Source organism: Lacerta agilis, chromosome 5 (genome assembly GCF_009819535.1).
Source record: "Lacerta agilis isolate rLacAgi1 chromosome 5, rLacAgi1.pri, whole genome shotgun sequence".
Classification (NCBI taxonomy): Eukaryota; Metazoa; Chordata; class Lepidosauria; order Squamata; family Lacertidae; genus Lacerta; species Lacerta agilis.
In genome coordinates, this window is record NC_046316.1 from 95,761,751 (window position 1) to 95,779,913 (window position 18,163).

An 18,163-nucleotide genomic window follows, 5' to 3' on the forward strand; every position below is an offset into this window, starting at 1 on the left:
CTCTGTGATGTTGGATGAATAATAGTAATAATATAGGTTGCCAGTTCATGTTTTTAGGTGAGATGGTGCATCATATTTTACTTCCAGTTCTAAAAAAAGCAATAAGAGATGCTTCCTTGGTTGCCTAGCAACTGTGTGAGAACCCGCCTAGGTCCCCCCCCCTCAATTCCTTTTAGCTCCTGCTAACCTGAAACCAGCTGGAATCAGACCCTCCTGCGCTCACTTTCCTCGTGTCTCTTAAATTAAGGTTTCATCAAGGGGGAAAGTGCCTTATCTGGGGCCAGTTGATGACCTCCTGTGGGCCTTCCTCTTCTCCCTGGAAAGAGAGGCAGAGTGAAATCATGTCCTGCTCTGCCTGCCCTCCATTGTAAGGCACATGTTATGTCCTGTTGCAGATCAGGCTGTGAGCAGCCTGGCCCATGCAGGGGATGCTTGGGACAGGTCTCTTGTCCTGGGGCCATGCGATGAATCCAGAGGCAGCTAATCGTGTGCTCCTTGCTGTGTCCTGCCCAGCTGTTTGATGCACCCAAACTTTGCCAGCTTTTTATTCATGTATCTCAAGGATTTGGATGTCCCCTTTTAGGGCATAGCCCTTACAAGATCATATACAGTTACAGGTAGGTAGCCGTATTGGTCTGCCATAGTCAAAACAAAATAAAAAATACAAAAAATCCTTCCAGTAAGAAGGATGGCCTTTGACAAGGTGCCCTATGATATTCTTGTAAAGAAGCTGGTAAAATGCAGGCTAGACAATGCTACCATTCAGTGGATTTGTAACTGGCTGACTGACCGAACCCAAAGGGTGCTCATGAATGGCTCCTCTTCATCCTGGAGAGAAGTGACTAGTGGGGTGCCACAGGGTTCTGTCTTGGGCCCAGTCTTATTCAACATCTTCATCAATGACTTGGATGATGGGCTTGAGGGCATCCTGATCATGTCCTCAGATGACACCAAATTGGGAGGGGTGGCTAATACCCCAGAGGACAGGATCACACTTCAAAATGACCGTAACAGATTAGAGAACTGGACCAAAGCAAACAAGATGAATTTTAACAGGGAGAAATGTAAAGTACTACACTTGGGCAAAAAAAAATGAAAGGCACAAATACAGGATGGGTGATACCTGGCTTGAGAGCAGTACATGTGAAAAGGATCTAGGAGTCTTGGTAGACCATAAACTTGACATGAGTCAACAGTGTGATGCAGCAGCTGAAAAGCCAATGCAATTCTGGGCTGCATCAATAGGAGTATAGCATCTAGATCAAGGGAAGTAATAGTACCACTGTATTCCGCTCTGGTCAGACCTCACCTGGAATACTGTGTCCAGTTCTGGGCACCACAGTGCAAGAATGATACTGACAAGCTGGAACGTGTCCAGAGGAGGGCAACCAAAATGGTCCAAGGCCTGGAAACGATGCCTTATGAGGAACGGCTTAGGGAGCCGGGTATGTTTAGCCTGGAGAAGAGAAGGTTAAGGCGTGATATGATAGCCATGTTCAAATATATAAAAGGATGTAATATAGAGGAGGGAGAAAGGTTGTTTTCTGCTGCTCCAGAGTAGCGGACACGGGGCAATGGATTCAAAGTACAAGAAAGAAGATTCCACCTAAACATTAGGAAGAACTTCCTGACAGTAAGAGCTGTTCGACAGTGGAATTTGCTGCCAAGGAGTGTGGTGGAGTCTCCTTCTTTGGAGGTCTTTAAGCGGAGGCTTGACAGCCATCTGTCAGGAATGCTTGGATGGTGTTTCCTGCTTGGCAGGGGGTTGGACTGGATGGCCCTTGTGGTCTCTTCCAACTCTAGGATTCTATGATTCTAAGATCATATACAGTCATACCTTGGGTCCTGAACGCCTTGCAACTCAAACATTTTGGCTCGCAAACCCAGAAGTGAGTGTTCTGGTTTGCAAACGTTCTTTGGATCCCAAACGTCCAGTGCAGCATCTGATTGGGTGCAGGAAACTCTTGCAGCCAATTGGAAGCTGCACCTTGGTTGTCAAACATTTTCGGAAGTTGAACGGACTTCCAGAATGGATTCCGTTCGACAACCAAGGTATGACTGTACCGTGATGAAGAAAGTTTCATTAAGATCCACCAGAATGGTCAGACCAAAAGAATTCTGTGTCCTAAGAATGCCAGGAGGAAACAGCGACCTAAAACCTTCAGGTCAGTGTCCAGTTCACGTTGGTGTCCAGTTCACGTTGGTGTCCAGTTTTCTTTCTCCTGTTCCCTCAACATGACCCCTGCTTCCCAGGAAGGGGATGAAGAAATGGTCTCCTCCCCTGTGAGTCCAAGAGCTGGTAAACCCAGGGAAAGAGGCCCCTGCGCCTCTCCGCTGCGTCCACTGACCCCCGAATTCTGAGCTATCGAGTGAGGTGGATGCATACCCTCTTGTTAATCCACAGAGCCCAGCTCTAAGAACTAGTTCCCACCCGGCAGCCCCTTGCACTTCAGAGACTTCTTTGGAGGTAGGGGATCAAAGTTGTGCCCTTCTCGTGCTCTGCCACTCTTTGTCTTCAGCAGCTGCAATCCACAAGAGTGGCTTGAGGGCAGGATGGTTTGGGAGGTCCTTTGGAGTCCTCCTCACCCTAGCAGCCGGAGCCCACCACACCACACCACACACTCTCTCATTTGGTAGCTCCTCCAGCAGGGGGGCTTTTCCTTTGCTTTGGAGAGAGGCAGTTTGTTTCTAGCAGTGCTGGGGTGTGCGTGCAGCTTTTGGGTATCTTGGTTGCCTCTTTTGCAGGGCCTGGAGGCAGCATTCCATTTGGGTGCAGAAGTGCCGGCCTGGCCTTGGGCAAGCAGACCTGGCCCTCCCCAGCACACCTGCAGCCATGCGATGTACTGATGAGCATTTGCCCCCATGCTCAGTCGTGGCTCAAGGTCTCAGGCTTCCTTGCCGTGTTGGAGTTTGCAGCATAAAGGCACTGTGGACATGCCAGGTGACCTTTGGCGCAGCCTCTCTTCCCTCTGCAGAGCATTGATTCTGTTTGCCTGGCAAAGGGGCCGACAGCGTGTTGCCCAATGGGACGCCTTCTGTCTCTGGAGAGGGCGTGCAAAACCGGGCTTCTGCTGGACTGGCCAGGAGAGCGTTTTGCTCTGGCTGTCCGGAGGAAATGTGCCACTGCCTCTCTGCTTCTGCCTGTGCTCCTTTTTAGCTGGCTGAGCAGCCTAACTGGGCTCCCGGATGGCCGCCTGTTCCCCCCCACGCAAGTGCTGCTGTGGGGCTCCTGATGGCTGTGAAGTGGGGCCTCTGAGGCATGCTGGCTCTGCTGCCAAGGCCTGGGCAGACGCACCTCCGGGGCTCCAGCCTCAGGATGCAGCTGGGCAGCCGCCTTGTGTTTCAGCCATGTTGCCCGTGGCATCCAAACACAGGGGCAGGTTCACCAACCTGCGTGACAGTGTGAAGAAGAGCCCCACCAAGAGCACCGCCAAGGTGAGGGCTGCCAGCGGGTGGGGCTCCGACAGCTCGTGGTCCAATTGCTCCTTGGAGAAGGTAAGCCCTTCTGAGCATGCGGGCAAATGCTCCGCACCAGCTCCTTCTCCCTCTGTGCATGACTCCAGCGCGGGGCTTGCGTGCTCTTGAAGTGCTTCTTTTCTCCCTTGAGTTGCCACAATGTCAGGCCAAGGAAGGTGGTTTCCCCACATGTTGGTTGTGAGTGAGTGTGCAGGAAACCTCAGGTTAGTTTTCTGAGGATTGTGTTTTCTGTGAATGGAGCTGTAAAATTGTGCAACCCCCAGAGCCTTTGGAGGGTGCTTCAGCTGCAGGAGTGAGTTTTTAAACACTTTAAAAGGTATTTGGATGAGCGGGGGGCACTGAGGGGGGTGGCTGAGTGTTTGTGGGTAGGAAACAAGGGGCAGCACATGATGAGCAGTGCTCTCCAGTGACCATATTGATTCTGTCCAATTCCAATAACCTATTTATAAAGCAGGTCGCATGCTGTGTGCTTGTAGAGGATTCATTGGACCAGGGCTTGGTGGCCTTTTCTCTCATGCTTATCTGCTGAGCAGAGCCTTGCAGCAACCGGGAGAAGGAACAGAGTGGGTGCTGGCCAGGATCCTGCCCCTCTTCTCTCTCCCTTTTGGCCCAGGTCACTCTGCCTCACTAGGGGGCCATTGGCATTTGGTTGAGGGCTCCGTAAAATTAGGCCAAATAACTTGCCTGTGGCCCCAATTTAGAGGCCGGCTTGCTTGTCCTTTGCTTCTAAAGGGTGGCCAGGCTTGAGGGGTCTTTAGGGCATTTGCTTGCATCTTTAGTATTATTAATTTACATTTTCTGAACATTTACATAATGCCCAAGGGAGCTGTTCCTGCTTCACACCCTGGCCAGGCTTGTGCCCTGGGGAGTCACTTTGGCAGCGGTTTCACTTTGACTCCCAGAGGGACACTCCATTGTCTCTCGAGACAGATGGATACCAACAACAACCATTTATTTATTAACTTTTTCATACTGCTCTTTATCTGAAGATCACAGGGCAGTTCACAACATCAGCTTACAAAAGAAGAACACAAAGAACATCGGGGAAAACAAAAGTAAAATAAACTCCGTCCCACAAACACATTTCAAAGGCCATTTGAATGTGTAATCAGCAAAAGGCTTGGTTATATAGGAACATTTTCTCCTGGCACCCAAAGGTGTGTAATGAAGGCGCCAGGTGAGTCTCCCTGGATGGATGGACTTGGCCTTCAACATTCTGTGACGGCTGTCTGTCCTGCTCCTTTCTCCTTTAGTCTTTAGTCTTAATAAACTCCCTGAAATTGATGTTGGAGTCTTGGGTGCATTTCTGCAAGACTCAAAAGGAGAGTGTGAGAGGGCTTGGGCAGTGGAAAGCAAGGTAAGTTGGGTGGTCTCTCTGCTTTCCTTCTATGGGTTTGCCTTGTATTCCCAGAAAGAGCCTCCTCTGCCTGTAGCTAGAGGGGGCCTAAGGGGGTGGCAGCCCTCTTGAGAGGCCTACCTGAACTGGCCGTTGTTGGAGGAAGGCACTAAAAGGTCTCCCCTTCTTCTGTTACGGTACTTCCTGCTCACTCTTCCTTGCTCTGTGGAAGTGCCTAATAGGATCAGTGAAGTAAAAATGGCAGGTGCATTATTCTTTTGAGTGATGGTGGATTCAGCCTTGTGTGTGCTGGATGCCTCTGGGTAGGTGGAGATGTCTTAATAGCATTGTAGTCCACCCCAGCCCCCAGATCCCCCTTGGCAGGGGGACGCAAGGGGAGGAAGGGGCACTCAGCCGCAGTTCTGCTCTGGCTCCCACCAAGCCCAGGGTGCCCCCAACGTCTGAGAGTTTGACTTTGCGGATGCAAAAATATCACCCCCAGCTTCGCTTTTGTCAGCCTGCTTGGTATCTGTTGTTTTCCCAGTTTAGTGTGTGCAGCGTGAGCAGCTTATAGGCTCTGGTGATTAGGGGTCTGGGGAGTGGGAAGAAGAGATACTCGGATGCTGCTGCTGATAGATGTGTGTGCAGCCAGGCTTTACAGACTGCTGGCTGGGCAGAAATTACTTTTTAGTGGCCAGTGATCCTGTCGAGGGGTGGAATTAAGGATGTGAAGACTCAGGGGTGAGGGAGCATCCTGATAACTCCCCCTCCCATTTTTTGGGGGGGGCATTTATTGTATATTTATTCAAGTGTTTATATACCACCCTATTTGCAAATCCTCAGGGCAGTGCATAGCATAACACCATAAAAACATTTAAAAGCAGCATGAAGCATTCATTAGAATGACTGGCTATTCGAGGGTCATTTTAAACTAGGCCTAGACCCATTGCCACCAGAAGGATTCCAGGAAAGTCAGAATTGGGGGGGGGGTGCTGTGCTCTTCTGAGCAAGCAGGATAGTGATGTCTGGCTGGCCCACCTTTGGCCCCGTGAGGCTTTTCCAGGCAAGCACACAGTAAGAGCCAGCTTGCTTCCTGCTGCTCCTGAAGGTAGGACTCGAACCAGTGGCAGAGTCCCACTAAGCAGGTGAAGAGCTTTCTGACAGTGAGAGCTGTTCAACCACAGAATGGACAGGTTTTTTTTCCAGGTGGTGGTCTTTCCTTCCGTGGAAGTTTTGAAGCAGAGGCTGGATGGCCACCTGCCAGGGATCCTGCAGTGACAATTGTTAACATTGTAATGACAATGTGACTTTCAGCACTGCACAGCATCTTTACCGGTAAAGGGGCACAAATGTTACAGCATCAGCCTTCGCTTCCAGTTTCCTGAATTTGTGGAGCTTGAGCCAACTTAGAATCGTAGAGTTGGGAGGGACCCCAGGGGTCAGCTAGTCCAGCCCCTTTGATGAGGGAGCCTTGACCCTCAGAATCACTTGATAAGCCGTTGTGTTGTGCCTTGCTGGTGAGAATAGAAAAGGTGAACGTGTGTGTGTGTGTGTGTGTTTTCCAAAAGATGGTGGGGTAGCAAGTTGATCTCCAGAGCAGCCCCTGCTGGACTTTGGCCTACAACGGCCCCAAATGTGAGACCACGTGCGCTGGGATCTTAGGCATTTCTTCAGCATTTGGGGAATGTCTGCTCTGAAGCCTGTTACATCCGCAAGAGCCCTGTGGGGTGGGAGTGCCTCTTCCACCCGCAACCTTTAGATTCAACTCCTGACTTCTCTCCATTCATGCTTTTAGATACCAGAAGCTGTTCCTCTTTCTCTTCCCGTTGTCTCTGTCCTGCCAGTCCCTGCTGAGACCACACTCATCCCATCTTCCATCTCACAGGTTTTTATTCCTCACCCCACCCCCCTGGTGTGCCAGGGCCTGTCTTGCTATGGTTGTCTCTGTGATTGCATGCCAGTTTGTTCCTGGGGGGTCCTTGGAACTCAGCATAGCTTTTTCTTCCCTTTTGGGGCATGCTGCAGAATGGAGTGGTTGACTGCATGTGCATCTCAGTGGCAGGGGAAGGCTTTTCCTGCAGAAAGCCCCAGGCCCAGGCCGGAGCTGAGCACCGCCTGACCATGTGGAGAGCCGCTGGCCAGGAGCCTGGCTCAACTGCCGTGGACCCTGCCATGAAGACACAGCCCTGTTGGCCTCTCAGGACTCCTGCTGCACAGCAGTGCTGGGGCACTTGCTACCGCTGCTGCAGCTGCTCGGAGGCCTCTTCTAGGGAGATGCCCACTGACTTCCTGGTCTGACGGAGAGGAAGTGGGCCTTGGCACTCACAATGTGCCTTGCTTTAAAAGGCAGATGGGTAGGCTGGCTAATCCAGGCTAATTCTTTTCTCAGCTGAGTCATTCTCCACATACATAAAAGATGCCTCCTTATATTTGGCTCAGCTAAGCACTCTCTAAGTTGTTGGTTTGGGGCAGTTGCATCAGAACTGCTTCCTGTTCTGGAATGTGAAGGTGAATAGCTTGTAGGTTTGACCTCTGACCTTTGACACTGGCTGACCTAGAAATAATAAAATAAAATAGTAGAATTTATTATATAGATTTCTACTCTGCACTTTAAACAGATTTGTACATACTAAAGGCAGCAATATATAACAGAGCAGTGAATATAGCAGAGGCAAAGCAGATTGCAAGCCTGGAAAAATAATTGTTAATGTTTATTGTATGGCACCACCAGTGTGCTGATGCTTTATAGTGAATGAGATGACAGGTCCCTGTCCCAAGGAGCTTACAGTCTAACATTAGTACAGTGGTACCTCAACTTACGAAGATAATGCGTTCTGAACGTGCCCTCGTAGGTCGAAATTTTCATAAGTCGAAAGGCGCTATCTCCGAAGGGAAAAAAAATTCGTAAGTCGAGAAAACCGCATTTAAAAACTCGGAAGTCGAGGTATCGCGCCGCCGCTTTCCCTTCATAAGTCGAAAAATTCGGAAGCGGCGGCCATTTTTTTCCTTCCGGAACTCATTCGGAAGTCGAAAATTACATAAGTCGAGGAGCTTGTAAGTCGAGGTACCACTGTAGTTTTTGAGGAAAGTCAAAGACGCTATCTTTAAAAAAAAAAAAAGGTCATGTCCAAATGAAGAGAACTAAAAGGTGGGTTGGGGAGTGCAAGCAGGCAGTAAGGGATGCCCAGGTCTTGCTCTAGCACATAACATTTGTCTTCTCACAAGAGCAGGGAAATATATGGGTTGGGGAGGTTTGTTGGATTGCGTCAGCAAAGCATGCCTGTTGCACTCTGGCTTCGAAATGGGCTGCAGTTTATTAACCGCTTTGGTAGGGATCCGTTTTGCTCTTTCAACTGCAACTGGGCTCTTCCCCTGGGTGTTCCCTGGTATTTGCTTTCAGGAGCAAGCAGCTTGACCCTGTGGCACTGCAAAGTGGGCAACCCTGTAAAGGGAGAGGCAGTCAACTGCCCAGAAAGAAACAAGGTGCTGTGGCTTCCCTTTGGGCATTCCTTCTAATGCGTGGCCTTTCTATTTTTAATCCAAAGGCCAATCCTCCTCCAGTGGTGGTGAACACCGAAACTTCAGAGACCCCAACCTACGTAAGTATCTGTTGATATTTAATTGCCTTGTATGTCTTTCCAGTGAAGCTCAGTGAAAACATCTGCTCTGTGCTGTGCTAAATTTTTTAATTAAAAAAAGCTGTGAAGCCACATGCCACATTTAGGCAGTTATGCTTTAGCTTCCCATATCACGGGCGGGGGGGGGGGGGCTATCTATCTATCTATCTGCAGGGAAATTAGAAAGCTCTCTCTGGTGGGGAAAGAGAGAAAATCCCTTGCCGTGTTAGAAGTTACACGGTAGGTTTGAGGCATCTGCAGTGCATAGCTAGCACTGGGCATTGGTTGCCCCATGATGGGGTGGCATCTGCCATCAGCTCCTAGCTCAGCTGGGATAGATGCCCAGACTGGGGTGTAAGGTGAAGAGGGCTCTGCCATGGATTTTTGTGTGTGGAAGCCAAAAGGAACTCCAGGCTCAAAGGCAGCATGCAAAGTGTCCTACTGGTTCAAGCCAAAGTTTACACTAGATTAGAATTGTGAAGCTTTTGAGAGGTTGCTGAACTTACAACTACCATTGGCTTAGCAAGCATAGCCAATTGCCAGGCATGATGGGAGTTGTAGTTTAGCAACACTGGGAGAGGACAATTCCCACACCTGCCCTAGACCAACATTCTGTTGGCAACAGTAGCTGGACAGATGTCTTTGGAAACTCACAAGCAAGACACGCTGGCTAATAACTATATATATATATAATTAATTGCTTTCCACAGGGGAAAATGTCTCAAAGTGACTTACAATTTTTTTAAAAAACATACAATACCAAATGTAAAACACATCAAAAGATTTTAAAGAATTAATAATTTTTTTAATCAAGTGCCCATCCTGCAATAACATAGCACAGCTTCCATTCCACTCTTCTCAAAGATGAGCCCAGGGGTAAAGAAGCACATCTTCACTGTGTCTAAAGGCGCATCTGTCTAGGGAAAGCATCCCACAGTTGGGGAGCCACCACTGAGAAGGCCTGTGCTGCCATCTACCGCTCAAAGGAGGCACACAAAGGTGATGAATGTGGGGCCTATTGATGCCCATGTGAATGAGAAGCAGAGTTATGTGTGATCTGCACGTTGATAACAGCACATTCCAAATCCCTGGATGACTCCACTCTCTTCCATTCTTACGCTCATCCTGAGACAGTGGAGGAGAATCGTTCCTCACAAGTCCCAGGATGTCTTCTCACCCAACGGAGGTGTTCTCTGTTTTGGCACAGGGTCCTCCTTCCAACCCCCCCCCCCTCCCCAGTGCTATGAATATTCTCTAAGGGGGCCAGCAGCAGTCTTTGCAGCTGCCACGCTCCAGAAGCATCAGGTGCACTTAAAAGTGTCGTCCCCACCCCTCAGTCGGCTGGCCCATTTTCTGGTCTGTGGGGATCTCTCAGCTCTTTCTGCTCCCCCTGCCCTGCCTGGCTCCCTGTGTTCAGATAGTGCCAAAGCACAGCAGCAGCAGCAGCAGCTTTGGCGAAGGGCTGTTTGTTCCTGACCTGTCGCCCTCCCCAGTGGAGTAATGCAACACCAAGGACTCCTTTGAGAGCCTTTGCTTTGTCTGGAGCCAGCCTGGAGGAGATCAGGTTCCACATGTTAATGACTTTGGGCTGGCAGCCTCCTGCCCTGGAAGCAGAATCACATGTTGAACGCAGAGTCTGCTTCCAGCGGGAAGAAGCAAAAAGTGGCATTTTGCTTGATTGGTGGCTTGAATAGGAGTGGTCCTGCAAGCAGCTGTTTAGGCATCTAAATGTCTGAGCTGTTGCATTTTGAACAAGCTGCAGGGATGCCCAGGACTGGCTGAAGATTTTAATTTAATCTAGTTATGCCACCCTTTCTCCAAGGAGCTCAGGATTGCGTCTGCTGATGGATCTCTTTTCCATTGGTTTTACCTCCAGAACAAGGAGATTGCTAAGCCATCTGAGGACCACAGGGCAGTTTACAGTATATAAACACAAAACTATACACCATAATAAACAAAAACCATACCCCCTCCCAGTTTATAAGGCCCTAGAGTGTTGAATCAGCCCAAGGCCTGGGAGAAGAGGGAAGTTTTTGCCTGGTGCCTAAAGATTTGTAATGAAGGAACCCAATCGTGTAAAGATTTGGATTTGTTTGAATTCCATTTGAACAGCACTTTTATTGAACTCCTCAGCTACTTTGCAGCTATTGTTAAAACACAAACTATCCAGATATTTTGGTAGCACATCGAACTAGCATGGCAAACTTTTCAAGTTTGGTTTATTAAATATGTCAAATAAACACAGTAAGTCAAATTTAGGCAGCAGAAAGTTTTCTGCACAGTTTATCCAATCACATTTCCCCAGAAAATCCACGCCACTAGTCTTAAGCAGGTAACTGCTTCCTTTCCTCATCTACCCAAAGGGAGTGTTAGGAAGAGTCAGTCTCTGAAGAAGGTGGACAAGTCAGATGGCGAACCATTTGGTGTTTTTCAAGTTAGCCAGTCAGTCCCTGGGTCTGTCAGCGTCTGTTGCTCTGCTGTGTTTTTCTGTTCCTTGAGCAACGAAATGTTCTCTTTCTGGAATGGGGTGGGGGCCTTCTTTTATTTATTTCTGTCTCTAGTGCGCATGCACACACCAGCAGGAAACGGGAGTTCTTAATATTTTTGCAATCTCTCCTCCCCTTGCATGGTCCCCACAGCAGTTGCGCCAGGCAGAGTGAACCATCAAACATGGTGTCAGCAGGGGCCATGCTGTGCACGCTTCCTCTGAAGAATCCACAAACATTTCATGCTTTTGTCTTCATGTAGGTCAATGGCACAGATGCAGATTTTGAATATGAAGAAATTACACTGGAAAGGGTAAGGAGGAGCTCCTACAACCTTTGATTTCCCAAGGGATTTGTTTTTTCTCACTATTTGGGAGGGGTTGCTTCTTCTTCCCTCTCTTGGCTGCTGTGGTTGGACCTGGCTGCTGCCCTGCTATTATGGCTTCTTAATGCCCACCTGCCAGAGGAGCTCTGTTGCCTGGCGTGGTTCATGATGCCCTGGCCAAAGCAGGCAGGAGAGGCAGGTCTGCCTGGCCTCATGGCACCCATCCTGCTGCTGCTGTGGCTTTTTGGAGCTGCCGTTCTTCACACACATGGCTCCTGGAGCAGAGCCTGTTGGAAGGTCCACAGCTCAAATCCTTTCTCACAGTCCAGCTGCCATTGCATTGGGTGGGGGCTATAAGCCAGGTACTGATCCTTGTGGCAAATGAATGAGATGGGAAGCTCCAGCTGGAAGCTCTTCTGCCAGACGGATTCCTGGGCTATCATCAAGCATCAGGAAGGTGATTTGGGGAGAGTTCGCTAGTGCCAAGACCTTTTATGTGCTGTATCAACAATCATAATGAAATAAGTTTAAATTCATTCCTTTTACTGTTAATTTTCCTGTGGAGCTGACAGTTTTCCCTGTCAAATGGATATGTTGGCACCACACAGCATTTCCTGCTTCCTTCCACATGCTGACAACCCCTCTTAGCTCATCCAAAAGTATACTTTGAAGTCCGTGTCCCTCTTGGTCAATCTCAGGTACTTTGGTTCTCTTCCTCCAGGGCAATTCAGGACTTGGCTTCAGCATTGCAGGAGGTACGGACAACCCCCACATTGGGGACGACTCGAGTATCTTCATTACAAAGATCATCCCGGGAGGAGCTGCTGCGCAAGATGGAAGATTGCGGTACGTCAGTTCCTTCTGTGTTCCAGGCTTTGGCTCCATCTAATGTCCATCTTGGCAACAGTCCTGGAAAAGAGGCAGCATGGCTGCTGTTTCTGCAGAGAGCAAGCTGAGCTGGTGTGGGATTCATCCAGTTATGATTCCTGACTCTTAGGAGGATGCTTGTAGCAGCTTGGAGCCTTCAGCATTAGCCGTCTCTCCAGGGTTGTCCATAAGGCAGAACTGGGGAACCAGTGGCCCTCCAGGTGTTCCCATCAGCCGCAGGCAGCAGGCCCAAGGGGGGGGGGAGCTTTAGGCCAGTGGCACTGGAGGCCTTCCAAGACCAAAGGGCGCCCTTCTAGCCCAGCAACTTGTTACCAGTGACCGTCCAGGTGCCCATTATGGGCAGCCCACAAGCAGGACCTGAGTGCAGCAGCAGCTCCTCTCTGCTTGTGGTTCCCAGGAACTGGTTTTTGGAAGCATTGGTGCCTCTGACTGTGGAGAAAGAGGATAACCATTGATAACCCTCTCCTTCATGAATTTGTCCTCTTTTGAAGCCATCCATGTTGGTGACCATCAGTACATCTTATGGCAGTGAACCTTACTTTGTGTGTAAGAAGTCTTTTGTCTTACCTTCCATCATTGAGTTCCGTTACATGAGCCCATGGATTTAGCATTCTGAGAGGACAAAAGCACCTGTGTGTGTGTGTGTGTGTGTGTACCTGGGTGCCATTCAAGGCCACCTTTGCTCTCCACCTGCAGGGTGAACGACTGCATTTTGCGCGTCAACGAGGTGGACGTCCGTGATGTGACGCATAGCAAAGCCGTAGAAGCCTTGAAGGAGGCAGGCTCCGTAGTCCGGCTGCATGTCAAGAGAAGAAAGCAAGTAACGGAAAAAATCATCGAGATCAAGCTTGTGAAAGGCCCCAAAGGTTTGTGGCGGAAGAGAGCAAGCTACGCTTAGTTTAGGGATGGGATTGGGGTGGTTACAGCTCCTCTTTGCCTGCAGTTCTCAAAGGCCTGAGCAGGGGGTGGCATTTGGACTGCACGCAGCAGTGCGTGGTTTTGGTTGGGAATTCCAACTGCTCATGGGGAGAGCCCATGCCTTCCTGTGGGCAGCCTTCACCCCCAAGGTATCACTGTGGACGACTGTGAGCCTTCCAGCACATGGGGTGGGGGTGTCACTGCCCATGCCTGATTCTCACAAGACAGTTCCCTGCTCCAGAGTCCGCTGCTCGACAGCGGAATGGTCTCCCTCAGGAGGTTGTGGATTCTCCTTCCTTGGAGGTTTAGAAGCAGAAGTTGGATGGTCCTCTGTCATGAGTGCTTTAGCCAAGATTCCTGCATTGCGGGGGGTTGGACTAGATGACCCACGGGGTCCCTTCCAGCTCTACCATTCTACCATTCCTCTGCTTTTCCCACACAGAGTTCTGGACTGTGGTCAGATACTCTGACATGCAAGCTGGTTGTAGAGTTGTAGACAGTCTGCGGAAGTTGTGCTGATGACGGTGTAGTGTGGTGTAGTGGTTAAGAACGGTCGACTCGTAATCTGGTGTACCGGGTTCACGTCTCCGCCCCCCCACATGTAGCTGCTGGGTGACCTTGGGCTAGTCACACTTCTCTGAAGTCTCTCAGCCCCACACACCTCACCGAGTGTTTGTTATGGGGGAGGAAGGGAAAGGAGAATGTGAGCCGCTTTGAGACTCCTCCGGGTAGTGATAAAGCGGGGTATCAAATCCAAACTCCTCCTCTTCTTCTTTGCTCTCTTGAAGCAGGTCTTGGGTTTAGCATCGCTGGGGGTGTTGGAAACCAGCACATTCCTGGAGACAACAGCATCTACGTCACCAAGATTATTGAGGGAGGTGCAGCACACAAGGATGGCAAGCTCCAGATTGGAGACAAACTGATGGCTGTGAGTTGAAGTTGCAGCGTCCCTCTGTTTTTGGCACAACTCCACAGTGGCTGTCCTCAAAGCCAGGGGTTGCCCTCCTTTCATGCAGGATTCTTGGTTGGGAGCCAATGAGTCATTTCTAAGCTCCAAAGCAGCCTTGGGGATCTCCCTGAGTCTCTGCAGTGTTGCCTGCTGCATCTTGGCAGGTCAGTGGTTTATCATGGAGAAGACTGCAAAGCTCACTTGACTGCCTCTGGCTCATCAGAGCCAGATGTATCCAGTCCCGTCCCCCCCCCCCGGGAAACGAGCCCTGGACTCAGAACACCTTGCGCAGCTAAGAAAATCCTCTAAATGGCTCTGTAATATGGGAAGTCAAACATGGGAGGACTGGACAGCCCTGAAGAGGCCACTGTCAGTCCACAGAAGAGGCTCTGTAATGTACAAAGACAGCAGTAGAGAACTGAAAGCAAGATATGCTTCACTATAGAAAACCCCGAGGTCTGTGCCCTGGGGCTCATGCGCTGGCCCCTGCCTACTCCCTCGTGCTGTTCTCAGCCACTCCTGGGAGAATCCAGCCAGTGCCATTTAATCAGGCTGTCCAGGGCCTGGCCTGGACCTGTAAACAAGGGGCTTTGTTTTGGATTATGTGTTTTGACCATCATAACTGAGAGGAAATGTGGAAATGGAAGCAGTCCTGATAATTAAATGACAGGAGATTTAAGAGATTAGCATTACATAATAAGCAGCATAGTTAAAGACAGCTAAGAAGACAGCTCTTGATAAGGAATAATGAAAATGAAGCCAAACCCCAAATGAAGTCCTTCAGCCCATAAAATAAAGCTGCCCCCATTGTAATGCCTTTATGAAAAAGTACAGTGAGAACAAGAGCAGAGCTGCTCTGTGCTGGATCAGGCCAAAGGAGGCCCATCTAGGCCAGCATCCTGCTGTGGCCAACCAGGCAGCTTAGAAGCAGGATTCCACCCGATGGTGGCTTCCAGCAGGCAGTGGGCAGAGAATAGAATTGGGGGCTCACGATAAGCTCCATGCTGTACTTTGTAGGCACATCCTGCAACAAGAAGGAACACAAGCTTTGGCCAAAAAAGTGCAAGCAGACAGTAAGATGCTAAAAAAAAAAAAAAAGAATTTAAGGAGCACATTGCTAAAAGCATTAAGACCAACAACAAGAAGTCCTTTAAATGTGTTAGTAGCAGGATGATTAATAATAATAATAATAATAATAATAATAATAATAATAATAATAATAATAATAATAATAATAATAATAATTTATACCCCGCCCATCTGGCGTGAGTTTCCCCAGCCACTCTGGGCAGCTCCCAATCGAGTGTTAAAAACAATATAGCATTAAATATTAAAAACTTCCCTAAACAGGGCTGCCTTCAGATGTCTTTTAAAAATAGGATAGCTGCTTATTTCCTTGACATCTGATGGGAGGGTGTTCCACAGGGCGGGCGCCACTACTGAGAAGGCCCTCTGTCTGGTTCCCTGTAACCTCACTTCTCGCAGTGAGGGAACTGCCAGAAGGCCCTCGGCGCTGGACCTCAGTTTCCGGGCTGAACAATGGGGGTGGAGATGCTCCTTCAGGTATACAGGACCGAGGCTGTTTAGGGCTTTAAAGGTCAGCACCAACACTTTGATTTGTGCTTGGAAACGTACTGGGAGCCAGTGTTATATGGTCCCGGCGGCCACTCCCAGTCACCAGTCTAGCTGCCACATTCTGGATTAATTGCAGTTTCCAGGTCACCTTCAGAGGTAGCACCATGTAGAGCGCATGGCAGTAGTCCAAGCAGGAGATAACTAGAGCATGCTAGTAGGATACTGTTGGGGCGGCAGTTGGACCCTTAGATTAGAGTGGCTGGGGAAACTCAGCCAGATGGGTGGGGTACAATAATAAATTATTTATTTATTTATTTATTTATTTATTTATTTATTATTAAATTTCTATACCACCTTTCATCTGAAGATCACAGGGCACTGTGCAATATAATAACAGAAAAATAGCAGCATAATAACAGAGAAAAACAATACCCCACCATAGTTTAAAAGGCCATAGATTGTAGTGTAATTATTAAAGTTGAATGGCAAGCAAGTCAGAGGAGGATAAGGAGATTGTGGGGAATCTGAACAAATCTCTTGCGCCTGTCTTCACAGCAGAAGAAACAGGGCGGATCCCAGTGCCAGAACTCACTTTCACAGGATGGGAGTCTGAGAAACTGTTAGTGGGTAGCCATTTCAGGAGGATTTTGTGAGGGGGCACCCCACGTGACCACATGTGCACAAGGTCCTGCAAGATAAATGCCCTTTCTTCCTCTGAGAGCACCTTTGGAGGAAGGGTCCCTCATCAGAGAGTCATCCAGAGTGGGGGCTTGTTGGAACAGAGGACCACCCTGGAATGCCCTGCTCCTGAACATCCCAAATTGGCTTTTTTTTTTTTAAAGACCATGTTGGTTGAGGCCAGTGGAAGCTGTTTCCAGTTGGAGTGGACAGCTGCGGCACTTCTAGACACAAGGAGGTTGAATTCTGAGCAGAGTGCAGGCTCCTTCCCTACTGTTGTACATGTGGGGTCAGAGACTTCTTAGGGATGAGTTCATTTGGTCTCCGCCCCCCTCTCTCTAGGTCAACAGCGTTTGCTTAGAGGAAGTGACACATGAAGAAGCAGTGACTGCCTTAAAAAACACCTCTGACTTTGTTTACCTGAAAGTGGCAAAACCCACCAGCATGTTCATGAACGACAGCTACGCCCCACCAGACATCACCAACGGTGAGTTCTCTGGCAACCAGCGATTCCTGCACTTGGGCTCCTTCCTTTGACTGAGGCATTCATAGCTTGTATGGGGTGCTTGTAAAAGGAGTTTTTCAGATTCTATGCCTCTTGGTCCGTTTCCTTTTTTCAGTTGTGTAAAAGATGACAAGCAATAATTTTCAAGAAGTAGTAACTTAATTATTACAAAATCTCTAGGTGGCCTGTACATGGGAAAATGTGTTCATCTCATTAGTTTCTAAGAGAAAACAAGGCTTGAATCTGCTGAAACAGTGGCTATGACTAACTTAGGGCTATTATTTTCAATGGGCCTACTCTGAGTAGGAAGGACTTAATTGGATACAACTCCCAAGTTCATTATATCTGTGCAGAGAGTTGTTTTTCTTAGAACCAGGAGGGGGCCAGGAGGGCTATAGCTTTGCATGCAGGAGATCCCAGGCTCCACCCAGTGGCAGCATCCCCTGCTGTCTCCTTGAAATCAAGATAGACGCATCTATAGGTACACACTGAGGCATGCGATAACTTAAACCCCAGCAGGCATTTACAAGGAAGCTGTGGTCCAGCTGAAGGATTGCTGGATCCTGTGCACAACTTTGGCCCATCTAAATGGCCATCCAAAGAAGCCCCCCCCCCCCAGCCGGCTGTTGGGGAGGTCAGTTACCCCCTCTCTCCCCATGAGTGCAGGAGGCAGCTTGTGGGGGCAGGAGGCACCGGCAGTGTTGAAAGCAAAAGATTTGGCTTCAGTGCAAATAGTTTGCCCAGTTCTTTCTGATGTGCCAATAAGTTCCCACATATGACATTTCCACAGAGTTCACCATCTGCATTTCTCTCCTTCCCAGCTTATTCTCAGCCTGCCGACAACCACATCAGCCCATCAACCTACTTGGGGCAGACCCTTCCGCCAGCGTCACCAGGGAGATACTCCCCTATCCCCAAAGGGATGCTCGGAGACGATGAGATCACGAGGTAGGGAGCTGCTGAGTCCCTTGCAGAATGTCGCACAAGGCTCTACCACCTCCTCTTCCATACGTTCTGCCACAGTGGGGTCATAGGTTTCCAGGCAGGAGTTGATCATGGCGAGGGTTTGTCAAACCTGCCTTCTTCTTAGCACGTATCTCCCTTTCATCCCTAGTTTGTGCTTCTTCAAAGTCCATGATGCCTTTATGACACCTTTGGTAAAGGCTGTTCTCCAATTGGAGCGCTTGCAGGCCAGTGATTCCCAGTTGTCATTGTTTATACTACCTTTTTAAAAGATTTGCCTTGAGAGCATCTTTAAACCTCTTTTTTTGGCCACCAGTATTTTGTTTTGGGCCTTTGACAAGGTGCACATGATATTCTTGTAAAGAAGCTGGTAAAATGTGGGCAAGACAAGGCTACCATTCAGTGGATTTGTAACTGGCTGACTGACCGAACCCAAAGGGTGCTCA

The 18,163-nt window shown here is 49.1% G+C and overlaps 1 protein-coding gene across 15 annotated transcripts in view; it reads left to right on the forward strand.

The window, feature by feature from the left end:
• Positions 1-18,163, forward strand: part of DLG1 (discs large MAGUK scaffold protein 1) — a 94,570-nt gene that overhangs the window by 42,096 nt on the left and 34,311 nt on the right. For 4 of the 15 annotated variants that reach the window (XM_033150963.1, XM_033150965.1, XM_033150968.1 and 1 more), the window contains 8 exons: positions 6,609-6,698; positions 8,359-8,412; positions 11,179-11,229; positions 11,963-12,087; positions 12,826-12,995; positions 13,836-13,975; positions 16,592-16,736; positions 17,576-17,702. In XM_033150963.1, coding sequence (XP_033006854.1) covers positions 6,609-6,698; positions 8,359-8,412; positions 11,179-11,229; positions 11,963-12,087; positions 12,826-12,995; positions 13,836-13,975; positions 16,592-16,736; positions 17,576-17,702 — 902 coding nt within the window. Of the gene's footprint in view, positions 1-3,171; positions 3,496-6,608; positions 6,699-8,358; positions 8,413-11,178; positions 11,230-11,962; positions 12,088-12,825; positions 12,996-13,835; positions 13,976-16,591; positions 16,737-17,575; positions 17,703-18,163 lie in introns of those variants that run through there. The other 11 variants (XM_033150964.1, XM_033150966.1, XM_033150969.1 and 8 more) reach the window with 4 other exon arrangements.